At 37.9% G+C, this 13,804-nt stretch overlaps 1 protein-coding gene across 1 annotated transcript in view; it reads right to left on the minus strand.

Annotated features, from left to right (window-relative positions):
* Positions 1 to 481: 481 nt before the first annotated feature.
* The window catches only part of Pdxk (pyridoxal kinase), a 165,530-nt gene continuing 152,207 nt past the window's right edge, over positions 482 to 13,804 (minus strand). Inside the window, exons 9-10 of the mRNA XM_090390325.1 lie at positions 10,613 to 10,679; positions 482 to 567 (exon numbers count right to left, since the gene is read on the minus strand). Of these exons, the coding sequence (XP_090246451.1) occupies positions 482 to 567; positions 10,613 to 10,679 (153 nt within the window). The remainder of the gene's footprint in view (positions 568 to 10,612; positions 10,680 to 13,804) is intronic.

Below are 13,804 nucleotides of genomic sequence, written 5' to 3' on the forward strand. Positions count from 1 at the left end.
CTGAATCTTGTTGTTGTTGTTGATGTCATTTGGTTTTTAGGAGCATTAGTAACTGAATCTTGTCCTAGAATTTTACTCATTATAAGTTTACATGCTGGCATTATTAGGTTATCACCAACTGTGTGACTTTTCCTTTTCTGGGCAATAAGTTCTGCTATTAAATGACTAGTTTCCTGAGTCTTTTCAATGAATGTGACTTTTTTAACAAAAGCTATACTATGTTGGTTTTGAGATTCCAATAGCCATTTAAAATAATCAGCACCTTTAATTGGCAAATGGCTGTGATTTGTAGTTTAGTGTCTTTTCAATTTTGCTGGAGCCATTGCTGCATTTGCAAGTTGTTTGCCATAGACGACTCACAATGGAATACAGAAAATTTGATTAATAGCAGATGTAAAACCCATTGATAAGTAGCTTTCATTGTAAAGACAGACTTTTTTGTGTCCCTTGTTGCACTAGTGCAGTGAAATGACTCAGAAGATTATAATTCTTCATCACTAACCTTATCAGAATTGTCCGTAGGCCTATGCCTAGAATCCTCCTCTTCCATCTTGTCTTCAAAAATTGCTACATTGGACCGTCAGCATGTTTGTAAAACACAAACACTAATAAAATATAAAACAGAAGGGCATAATAAATAACTAAACGAGAAAATTGTAAAAAATATGAAAACTTCACAATACAATTCACTTCTAACCTACACAATCCACGTTTTGCAATGTTTGCAACAACAGCAGTTGGGGGAGATAATTCGGGAAGGAGAAGCTGACGTCATCAGCCTACCATCCTCCCTTCTGTGCAATACAGTGTTCACAATTATTAACAGCCTCCCCTATCTTGCATCAAAAACTGAGAATGGACTCAACCAAATGAACACTATCCTACTGCACACTGCCATACAAGGCTCCTGAGCTCTATAAATGCTTCAAAAGCTATTTTACAAATAGGAAAATCACAATCAAGACCTCATTCCGTCGGATTACAAGGAATACTACTAGAGGCTTTCAGGGTTTCATTTTTGGCTCAGCTGTGTGAAACATGGTGTGGGATGAGTGGCTAAACTACAACCTTCTTGCATACCTCCATGTTTTCCTATGCCAATGACCTCATTATCCTGGTAGATGGACCCACTCGTTCCTTGATTGAGAACTGAGCAAATCATGTCATCGAAGCTCTTGCCACATGGGCTTCAACCCATAAGTTGGTGATTAGCACAACTAAAAGCAAATCGCCCTTGATAAAGGGCACTCTTAATGTGCAAAGACATTAGATGATTGGCCTACATGGCCATGATTTCCAATAAGAGCTCAGTTAAGTTCCTGGGCCTAACCCTGGACAATAAGGACCTTCTTACCACATCTCAACTCCCTCAAAAAAAAAAAAAAAAAAAAAAACCTAAGCACTACACAGCCATGTTGGCCCATGTTACCACGACTGACTGGGGACTAAAAGGAAGAACTCTGCACCTCCTTTACAGCCACTGTCTTCATACTAATCATAACTTAGGAGCACAAATCTGGTTTTGTTGTGTGGACAAGACCATCATCAACAGGCTTGGACAGATCCAATGTCTTGCTTCTACGCATGTCTCGAGCAAGCTGCACCATATCAACACCTGCTCTTTAGGTAATCACAGGGAAACGTCCCCTAAATCTGCACGTCGCTTTTTGTGGTCTAACGGAATGCACCAGGAAGAACATAACAACAGAATTCCTAGGTATAACAACAGACCTGACCAAGACCTGAAAGTAGAAAAGAAATGTATTTGGCAAGAAGTGAACATCCTGTGGCAATTTTGATGGACCATTACTGATAAAGGCGTTATAACAAAGATGTTTATCTCAACCACTGACCACTTCGTGAGTTGCACCTTGATCTGGTTCACCCCTAACACGGAGACAACATATCTCTCCAGACATGGATCAATCAAGGCCAAACTACAGGAACTGGGCTTCTCCAACAATAACCTTTGCATCTGCGGTGATGTGGAAAATTCGAGTCACATCATGTTCAACTGTGTTCCTACTTGGACCTCAGACAACTTCATCTGGAAAGTGAACTACAAAACCTGCAACCTGTCCACTCCCTAAGTGCAACAAAGACAGCCTTACCTTTTCTAATTTCGCTACCAAGGTATTCAAGTGGAGAAAGAACCTATTGGCAGCTTACCCACAACATCCAGCTATTGGAACCAGATATATCACAATCAACTCCATGGATTAAAATCTCCAATCTGGTGACCTTCAACTGGACATACACTCATCTCACCACCTTCCACAGAGAGCTCGATCTCCAGCATGCTGCTGCCTCAAAAATACTCCTTAGAAGCCTATAGAGAATAAAACATGCCCAGGCAGTTTTATTCTCTTACCCTTCCCCCACCCTTCTTTGGGGCACCTCACCTAACACAGGTTTTACTAGCTTCTACTCACCTCAGGGACATCTATCTCTTGATGCCCCCTTTCACCTTCACCGTTGATTGCCCCTTCTTCCACTGTCTCCATTTTCCTCTTCATTTGGGGCTCGCCCTGGCTCTGCCAGGGACCAACCTCATCAAATTTATCCACTCCTGGTCCAGCTCCTCATGCCATGGACGGATGCTGGGAGGTGCCTTCCTTGGTGATTGCACCTCCCAGTAACTAAGAGGCCAGATGAAAAACACAAACACATAACTTACGGTACCCAACACAATTCACACTCATCTGGCCTTGAGAGTCTTGTATCTTCACAGTGCCACTAAGTGTGGTTTTGTGGGAAACCACTGGCACTGCCTAACAAAGACAGTGTCTTTATTAGGGAGTGAAAATAAAGACACTGTGTCTTTACTTTTGTTCCCTTACAAACTATGTTGGATAATAACCTGCAGCGTGACTAGAATTTAGGTAAATAAATTTAGGTAATTGTACAGGCAGATATGAAGTTTTCTGAGCAGTGCAGATGGTCTGCAAGAGTAGCTCATAGTGTCTTGTCAATGATATACAGGAATTTTTCTAGAAGGGATAAGGAGATGATTATCCCCTTGTATAAGGCAATGGGTAGGCCACACCTTGAGTACTGTATACAGGTCTGGAGGCCTCATTTTAAGAAGGATGTAGAGCTGTTGGAATGAGTATAGAAAAAGGGCAACAAGATTAGTGAATGGAACAAAGGGTTGCTCTTACGAAGAAAGGCTTAAGTTTGGCAAATTACAGTGTCTGGAGATTAGGCGACTGCGAGTTTTTTTTTTTTTTTTTTTTGGTAGTTGTTGGCGCATCAGCTTCTGTGGCTATAATGCACCTCCCAAGGTTTTTGCAGTACTTTGATCCAAGCCCGAGGCGGTATTCAAACCCGCAACCTTTGGGTTGCCAGGCAGACACTTTACCCACCCAGCTAGCCCGGTCGGCAACCTGCGAGGTGATCTAATTAAGGTGTATAAAGCCTTGAATGGTTTGAGCTTGCTCAATGCTGATGGGATTCTTCCTCTTGCTCAGAATAATCATCCGAGAGGGCAAGAGGGCATAAATTCAAATTGAGGAAAGATAGATGTAAGATAGATGTGCAGATGTTTGCCTTTATCCAGCGGGTAGTTGGTTAGTGGAACAGACTTCTATCTTTTGTTGTGGAAGTTAATAGCCTGAGCTGGACAGGTATTTGGAACGAATGGAGGGGTGAAATGGGAGCTGTTTTTTTTTTTTTTTTTTTTTTTTTTGTTGATAGCTGCATAAGCTTGCTTTCTTGCATCACATGCCTCTACTAATGCTAATTTGGAGTGACCAGATGGGTGAAATGGGAAGGTTTTTTTTTTTTTTTTGCTGATGCTGTATAAGCTTGCTTTCTTGCATCATATGGTTAGTTTTCTTGCATCTTAATACGTACACTGTACCCATACATTACATTTATGTGACCTCAGAAGTCCAGATATGAAACTATCAGAGTAATCAAGGTGTGTACGTAAGTATGTACATATAGCTATATTGTATATAGTGTTTTTTATGTGTTTTTTTTTTTTACTATGCATCATATGTGATGCCCAGACTTGTGAATACAAATTTACTCCTCCATGAATCACATATAATTCATTTACAACTACCCACCAATTTTATTACTTTTCAGGTTATATTGTTAACCTTGAAGTGTTTCGGTCACTGTATCAAGTTATTAGTTACTTTCTAGTGTGAAAATGGGTAGTCGTGGGCCTAACTTAGTGACGACGAGTTGCAAAGAATATATGGAGGAAAGTGACTATGAGCCAATTTGTTGTTGCGATAGCAACGACAATTACGTACCAGATACAGTTTCAAATGAAACAAATATTGACCCAATTGACGGATATGGCAGGTACATCAGGGCAACATGAAGGTTCTGCTAGTGTTAGTAAAAGTCATTGGACTTATAACATTTCTCCACCTCAGGAGGAAAATTTCATAGGTTCATCCGGTATCCAAAATATTGACAGTATAATGGAAAATGGTAAAGCTTCTATAACCCGCATTTATTATAAATTTATAAATGAAGACGCCATAAATCTTATGGTGAACCAGACAAATTTATATGCTCATCAGGTTATGAATAGTCAAGTAACAGTGAAAGGAAGAATGCAATGAGAGAAAGATACTAACGAAAGTGAAATGAAAAAGTTTTTGGGATTCATCTTATTCTCAGGTATTGTTTCATATCCGAGTTGTTATTTGGTTTTTTTAGGAGCATTAGCAACTAAGGCCATATTGCTCCGGGATATGCGGTGGTCATTCCCTGACCTTTCCGCATACTCCGTATTTGGTGGTGACGGGCTCCAACCCCGGTCTAATCAAGAAGCATGTGCTACGCACTTCATATCCAAGATGGGAGTATTAATGGAAAACAGACCCTAGGTACTATCATCCATTGTTACATAATTTTGGAATGACTTACAATCGTTTTACTAACCTACTAAGATGCTGGCATTTTGCAGATAACACAGCAGAACATTCTAATAGATTGTATAAAATTCAACCCCTTATTGATCTAGTAATTACAAATTTACGTAATTTATACTTTCCCGGGGATGTTGTTGTTATCGACAAATCTATGATACCGTTCAGAGGTCAGCTTCTATTCAGGCAATATAACCCTTCAAAAAGTAACAAATATGGATTGAAAGTATACAAGTTGTGTACAAAAAATGGTTATGTTTGGTCTTTCAATGTTTACAGCAGTCAAACCCCGCCAGGAATCAATAAACTTGGATGTGTGGTTATAAAGTTTTTAGACAGACTAATAAATGAAAGCAGACTTCTAGTTGCAGATAATTATTATATTAGCATACCTCTTGCGAATTACATGAAATCAAATAAAACAGATTTGTGTGGTACACTTCGTAGTAACAGATTGGGAGTTCCTAAGGAAATAATCCAGAAGAAATTACACAAGAAATAACGATGCAAAAAGATAATATTGTGATCACTAAGTGGCATGATAGATGTTTTGATGTTGTCAACATGTTTTGGTGATGAAATGAAGAAGTGTGGAAGAAGAAATGAACAAGTAAAACCAGAAATGATAACTGAATACAATAAGGCAAAAAAGGGGATCGATGTATCAGACCAACTTTCAAGTTACCAGTCACTAATGAGAAAATCACTGATATGGTATAAAAAAATTGCAATAGAATTAGTTTTTGGGACAGCAATTTGAACACATTCATAATTTTCAATGAATTGCAGCAAGAGAAGAAAGACAAAATGTCTCTTTTAGAAGTGAGAGAGGCAATCACTAAAGAACTGATGTGAATCAAAAAGGAACCAACCTCTAGTACAACCACTTGTCAATCCTCATCTCAGCATTTTCTGTTGGAAATTCCGAGGCTTTCCCACGGTAAAATTCACAGGAAAAGGTGTCACGGATGTTACGAAGAAGCAAAAATTGCTGGAAAAAATCCCAAATTGGCTGCCAAGCAAGTTCATACTGAATGTAAATCATGTGAGAATCCATATTGTATGAAATGTTTTGAAAATAAACATAAAAATGTCTTTTTTTTCAGTTTTTTGTACTTCTGAAATAAAATACTTTTCTTCACATTTTGAAATCTGTTTTATTTACTCCTAACATTGCATGTAATTTGAAATATTTGATGTAGTTATGTGTAAAAACTAGGAAACTTTTACGCAGGTTCATTAACTTTTCTAAAAAAATATTTTCTTGTCAATAAGTCCACAAAAGATTAAAAACATAGGTCAGAAGTCCAATTTTTTAAAAATGTTTAAGCTGGCAAGGTCCTTGGGAATCACATATGATACCTGAACTTATTACAAAAAACTATTGTGCATCACATGTGATTCCCTGGACAGTGAACGAGTTAAGTGTAGTACCACCTAACTGGCACTGCATCACTTTCAATTTGTAAACCACTTGATATTCCTTTGTCACAAAGAGATTTGTGCTTTTTTCATGCATCCCAGTAAAGATTATCTATTTATTCAACAGTTTCTCTCCCCTGCCCCCTTCAAGAGAAGCCATACAGAAAATTCATTCCTTCGTTCACCTTTCAGTACTATCCAGGAATAGGGAACGTAGTGAGAAGAGCATAAAAAAAAAACCCACAATACAAGACATGGTTTGTGAGGGGACAAGATCATACATTAAAAGGAATGGATCCTCCACCCCCAGAATATCCTGGATGATGTTTATGTGTTGACTGTCAATATGTCAAGTTTACAAAGAACAGCCAAACGTGCCTGTTAACACTAGAATGGGAGAAATTTGGACGGAGAAGTAATGTGACTTTTCACAGCATTATAGAAAGCCATGCCTTTAATTTTCACTGTGCAGATAGAAATATAAACCAGAATAGGTGCAAGGTTATCTCCTTACACCTATTCTGGTTTATATTTCTATCTACCCTGTTTCCCAGCATCAATACCACTCTTTAGGTTCATAAAATCTCCTAGAGCCAATGGCAAAAGGCCACTAAAATATACATATCTTTTCTTACACAAAGCAACTGCAAAATAATAGGCAGTTAGCTACCATAGGTCTATGTCAGCATCAGCAACAGCTTTATCAGGCTAAAGCAGGTCTATGCCAGGGATGGCTCCAGCCCTGGTAGTCATATACAGCTGCTGATGTTGGGTTTTAGGTGCATCAGTAATTTAGGTCATACTGTGCTATTGTGTATTATATTTGTACAATGTGTGTGTGTGTTCATAGGCCAATTTGTATGTTGTGCAGGCTAGAAAACCTAGAGTAACTCCTATTCCCTTCACCCTCGATTGGTTAACTACAGCCTTGATTAAAGAGGGCATTAGAAATTTGTCCAGTAATCAAGCCATTTAAGTCTGCAATTACTGTGAGAATAACAATTAACCAGAGAACAGCAACTTCGCTTGTATGTACTATGTTTCAACTGTACAGTTGTAAGCAAGATTGTGGTTTTTAAGTACTAGGTATTCATTTTGTAAGTTTTTTAGACTTTAGTCAAAATGCAGTGAAACCTCACTTTAATAGACTACACTGGGGTAAGACTTGTCCTTTAAATTTGAAATATAAATTATTGCTGAAGTTACTAGAATACAAGAATCCCTCCCCAACTGCCGATTTGAGATAATGCAGTTTTATATTTGCATACCAATACTGTATGCAAATACTTTGCATATACTTTTAAATTGTGTATACACAGCTCAGTCCAATCTCCTTAAAAAATTAATCATACTTCATGATGATGGGATGGGGGGAGTGTCGGAGCATTTCTCTGGAGACTAAACATGGGTTTCACCACCTCAAGACTCCAATTAAGCAGAGTCGTGGTATTGCACCAGTCGATGAGTCATATACTACCTGGTATTGCCAGTAACACATAGAGGGGCAGCATTCCTCTGTGTGGTGTGAATGCCAGACCTCAACTATTACTGACAATTACTGCTTCTGCCTCCTGCAGGTCGTAAGGATGGCTCTAGAAGACTGTCAGATTTAGGTTGTCTGGGACCCTGGTACACATTTTTTGAGGCACTACAAATAAGGCCTGGGGGTGGCATGGACTAACACTGACTGCATTATTGTGACTTTGGAAACTCTGAAGCAGCTAGGTCACTGAATACTTGGTAAATCTGCTTTGCTAGAGAGCGGAAAAGAGAAAACAAATTTGTTTACATTTGTTTACCTCTCAATGGCACACTTTTTAGTACCAGAGGTCACCAATTAATTTTTTTTGCAGCACATATTTAGAAAATATGTAATTCATCATGGTCTATATTAGTTTATGAATGGGTATAATCGATGATTAGTAATCAAAACATTTCAATAATTAAAAATAATTGAATAATATGAGTATAATTGAAATAATTAATCATGCCCATCCCTTAATAAAACACCAAGTAAATATTAAGGTAACATATCTTTATTTACTTTTATTATAGAATGCAAAGAAAAAGCATTCACTATAAGAACTGACTGATTTTTTAAATGTCACATGTCAAATTAAGGAAACTTAGAAAAATGCAAAACTGAAATAATTACTTTTTTATGTGGAAATTATTGACTAAGGTCCTTTAAAAATTATTAGTGGTCCAGATGTGCACTGCCAAATGGTAACATCTGATAACCACAGTGTTGCACATGGACATATCATTGCCTCTGTATATTTTCATGTTAGCATAAATATAAATGTTAGCAAGATCCTAAAATTTATATTTTTTTCCTGGATGATTTTGGACTTATTTTGTAATTCTTTGAAGATACCCATGATAGCAATGTAATTTAACAGTTATTTCAACCTTGATTATGTCCTCTAAATGTTCAATAAGTGCTGGAAATGAATGCATGTGTATATGTATATCTGGTTTCATCAACCTTGTTCTTAAGTTTCCTCTTATTGTATCGTAAAACTTATTTTCATGTTTATAAATGAAAAATGAAATTTACTGGGTTTTTTCATACATTTTATTGTCATAGTTATTGTTCCTCCTCCCCTCCAATTTTCTATAGGACCTTAATCATGCCAATCACGGTACTTTTCAGAAATGTATCCCCTGTGGTTGCTGGGAGATTCCTGTATTAGTAGTAGTAGTGGCATGTAATGCAAGAAAGCCAGTGTATGAACTTATGCAGCATCAGCCAAAAAAAAAAAAAAAAAAAAAAAAATCACACCATTGCCTCCAAATGACTGTCCAGTTCCTCCTTAAATTTATTTAACCCATCAACTTCCACAATGACAGATGGAAGTTTGTTCCAGCAATTAACCACCCGCTGGCTAAAGGCAAATTTCCACACATCTATTCTACATGCCTTTTCTTAATTTGAATTTATGGCCCCTTAGGTTCATAATCTGAACAAGTGAAAGGCTCCCATCAGAATTCAGCGTGCTCAACCCATTCAAGGTCTTATGCACCTCAATCAGATCACCGCACAGGTGCCTAGTCTCCAGCCACTGCAATTTGCAGAACTTAAGCCTCTCTCGGTAAGAGGATCCCTTCATTCCCCTCACCAATCTTGTTGCCCTTCTCTATACATGCTCAAGCAAATCTACATCCTTCCTAAAATGAGGCCTCCAGACCTGTATGCAGTACTCAAGGCGTGGCCTGACCATCGCCTTATACAGAGGGACAATCACCTCCTTTTCCCTGCTAACAAAATTCCTATATATCATTGACAAAACCCCATGACCTGCCCTGGCAGCCTGTCTGCATTGCTCAGAAAACTTCATATCTGACTGCACAATTACTCCCAGGCCTTTTTCATTTTCTACCACCTTAAGTGTAGTACCACACAGTTGGTACGTTTCTCTGGGGTTACTTCTACCCATATGCAGTACTTTGCATTTGTCAAGGTTGCCACTTCTTAGTCCATCTGCCCAAATTTTATGTAAGCAGTTAGTATTATGAAAAAGTACTGTGTTATTAAATAAAAAAAAAAAACACCATTAAATGTTGTAAAACTGCATTTTACTGCACTTACCAGTTGTGCAGAGTCATAGAGCCAGAAATTTTGCCATGTACAGTAGTAATGTGAACTCTGACTATAGCTTCTTCTGAGTCTGAAGAACTTTCAAGTACCCTTGCTGGAGGTTTAAATAACTACCTAGTGATGTCTGATCCAATCAGCAAGCTTGCTGGTTGCTTTCCTATCTGTCAACTGCCACCAGGTGACAGTTAGGAAAATCCTGATTCCCTGGTAGTGAAAATATTTTAACTAATGGTAAATATCATTAGGTTGAGGCAGTTATGTCACTGGGTCCCATACTAATAAAGAGTCTGGTTTGGTGGATGCTGTTTGTTTAAAATGAAGTTCTAATATTAACGCAAGCATTTATTTTATTAATCATGACTGAAGGTCTTAGAACAGACTGAAATGTCTGGCCATTCAAAAATTTGTGATACTATCTGTAAATAAATTTCTCCAAAATTATTTTTACATGTAAGCTTCTCTAAGCAGTTATCAGTTAATGCCCTGAGTGAAGATTTTTTTTTTTTTTTTTTTTCACATTGAGTAGCATATACCAGTCAAACGGATTTCTCTAGTGTGTAGATGTATGCCTTCAGTAAATTCAGTATAAAAAAATTCATCCTTCGGTATAAAAAAAGAATGATTGTTTCAATGTATTATAAAAATAAAAGTCTACAAAAGAATTAGAATTATTTAAATAATAAGAAAAAATTATTACCTTGAGCATATTTCAATGTTCTCTTCAGGACATCTTGCAAAGTACTCACAGTTTTTTCACATGACATCTAAAATAGTAACACTTATTTTAAACTTTTATCAATATTTTTATATTTGCTGTCATTCTTTTTTAAATAAACGTCCGCTGTTTTCAAAGTAAAAAGCTACTATGGATAGATGTGCAGAAAAATTCTGAATTTTTCACTGGCACAAAATCTTGGTTAACCTTAATTAACCTTTCTAAATGCCCTATGTGATGAAGTTAATTGAAAATTATTGCATTTGGTGCAAAATTTGACCTTAGAGTTCATGGCTTAAAAAATGTGCAACTTCATTGCAATGTGTGATATTTGTTCTCATACTTGTAAATCAACTGTGACCCTCCTTCCAGTGAGTGTGCAGTGTAAAAGGTATGCAAACCAATCTCTCTCTCTCTCTCTCTCTCTCTCTCTCTCTCTCTCTCTCTCTCTCTCTCTCTCAGCAGCAGAATTAAGAATTAAAATATGCAACTAAAACATTAAGCATCAGATGTAATTCACTGATGGAAGGTAATTTTTCAGTCTGCTTGATTTGATGCAGGTCAAAAAATACTATTTTTTGATTAAAGTATAAAAGCACTCAAACTACTCCTATCCATAAATATATTTGTATATTTACAACCAACAAGAATATACTGCTTCAAATTTCAGAAATATAGGTTGTTTAAAAAGTGAGTAGTAAAATTTTTTTGTTCTCTTGAAACTAAGTGAAAATACACGAACAGAGATGAATATGTTCATATACATACAAAAAATTCATACATGTACTTAAGTATACTGAACAGTACAGTTGCCTACCCACATTAGTATACACTCCAATAGAGTTCGCATTACTGTGTTAAGATATCTAATCCTCTAAATGTTCAATAAGTCCTGAAAATGAATGCATGTGTATATGTATATCTGGTTTCATCAATCTTGTTCTTAAGTTTCTTCTTATTGTATTGTCAAACTTATCATTTTCATTTTTATAAATGAAAAATGAAATTTACTGGTTTTTTCATACATTTTATTGTCATATAGTTATTATTCCCCCCACCTCCTATTTTCTATAGGATTTCACAAAGGAGTGACACAAGTAACTATAGACCTGTTAGTTTAACTTGCATTCCAGGAAAAATAACGGAGTCACTGGTTAAAGCAGCATTATAGGATCATCTAAACAAGATTGCAGTAGTAGTTAAGACACAGCATGGGTTTGTTAAAGGGAAGTCTTGCCTGACCAGTTTGATTGGATACTATGATGTGGTCACAAAGGAACTGGGTGCAAAAAATAATTTTGATATCATATTCTCGTATCCTGTTTTTTGAAATCACATCCCTCAAAAATGACTGCTGTACAAATTGGAGCAGTATGGTGGCATTAAGGGCAAGTTGCTACAATGGATAAAAGGATGGTTGAGTGTGAGATGACTGAGAGTGGTAATCAATGGACACTGCTCTTTGTGGACTAATGTTATTAGTGGAATTCCCAAGGATGTGGTGCTAGGCCCATTGTTGTTTTGTGTATTCATCAATGATATCTATGAAGGCACATCAGGCTTAATGTGAAAGTTTGCAGATGATACAAAAGTTGACAGAATTGTTAACGACAGTAAAGACAGCATGCTACTGCAATAGAATCTAGAAAAGTTAGGCAGATGGGCTGAGAAGTGGCAACTGAAGTTTTAATATTGACAAATGCAAAGTACTGCACATGGGTAGCAGTAACCAAAGAGAAAAGTACCAACTGTGTGGTACTACACTCAGGGAGGTGGAGAATGAAAAAGACATGGAGGTAATTGTGCAGTCAGATATGAAGTTCTCCGAGCAGTGAAGAAGCACTGACAGAGCAGGTCATGCAATTTTGTCAATGATATATAGAAATTTTGCTAGTAGAGACAAGGGGATGATTATCCCCTTGTATAAGGCGATGGTCAGGCCACACCTTGAGTACTGCATACAGGTCTGGAGGTCTCATTTTAGGAAGGATGTAGAGTTGCTAGAATGAGTACAGAGAAGGGCAACAAGATTGGTGAGAGGAACAAAGGGGTGCTCTTACCAAGAGAGGCTTACGTTCTGCAAGTTGCAGTATCTGGAAACTAAGCACCTGCAAGGTGATCTGATTGAGGTGTATAAGGCCTTGAATGGTTTAAGCAGGCTCAATGCTGATGGGATTCTTCCACTTGCTCAGATTAAGAACCTGAGGGGGCACTGATTCAAATTGAGGAAGGACAGTTGTACACTGGTGTGCAAAACTCAAGGACCAACACTATTTCTAAAGATTACAACCAAAAATCAAAAGAAACAGCCTTTGGCACATACAAAAATTTGAATCATGATGAGAGGGCTCAAATAAACAGATAAAAGCAGCAGTCAGCAGTTATGTACAAATTACTGAATGGTGAGTACGACTGTTATAGACGTTCAGTTGGTTTTATACAATACTACAGACAACGGAATGGCCAGCAGACATTTCGAAGACTTTACCCGGGGTCGAATAATTGGGAAGCTCGAGGAAGATCAAAATGCGAGAGTGTGGCTACAGAGTTCGGTATCGCCCAGAGCATCATCTCACGGAGCAACAGGTACAGCTGTTTGAAGGACCAGTGGTAGTCGTCCACAAAAAACAATGCCCAATGATGACTGCTATATACTCATGCAGGCCAAGAGGGACTGACACCAGACATCGGGATCCACTGTAAACCAGTTGCACAGGATGCATGATATCACCGTTTACCATGGCCAGGCAACTACATAAAGGTGAACGGTTTGTCCGATGGTCAGTACACTGTGTCCCTTTAACACCGGCCCATCGGAAACACTGCTTACAGTGGTGCATCAAACACAAGGACTGGACATCAGCACAGTGTGGTAAGGTACTCTTTACTGATGAGAGTAGATTCAGTCTCAGCAGCAATTTTGGATGTCAGCTAATCTGGAGAGAGGTTGGCACATGGTATCACCCCGCAAACATCACTGAAAGGGATACATATGGTGGTCGAGGTGTTCTCATCTGGGGAGACGTTATCTTGGATGGATGTACACAACTCCAGATACTGGAAGGCGGTACTTTAACCGGTGCAGTCTACTGTACTGATGTAATCCTTTCCCATGTGCATCTATTCCGAGGTGCCATGGCCCTGAGTTCGTGTTTATGGATGATAATGCCACAC

The sequence above is a fragment of the Mastigoproctus giganteus genome, chromosome 1 (assembly GCF_048544385.1).
Source record: "Mastigoproctus giganteus isolate SK-2022 chromosome 1, ASM4854438v1, whole genome shotgun sequence".
Classification (NCBI taxonomy): domain Eukaryota; kingdom Metazoa; phylum Arthropoda; class Arachnida; order Uropygi; family Thelyphonidae; genus Mastigoproctus; species Mastigoproctus giganteus.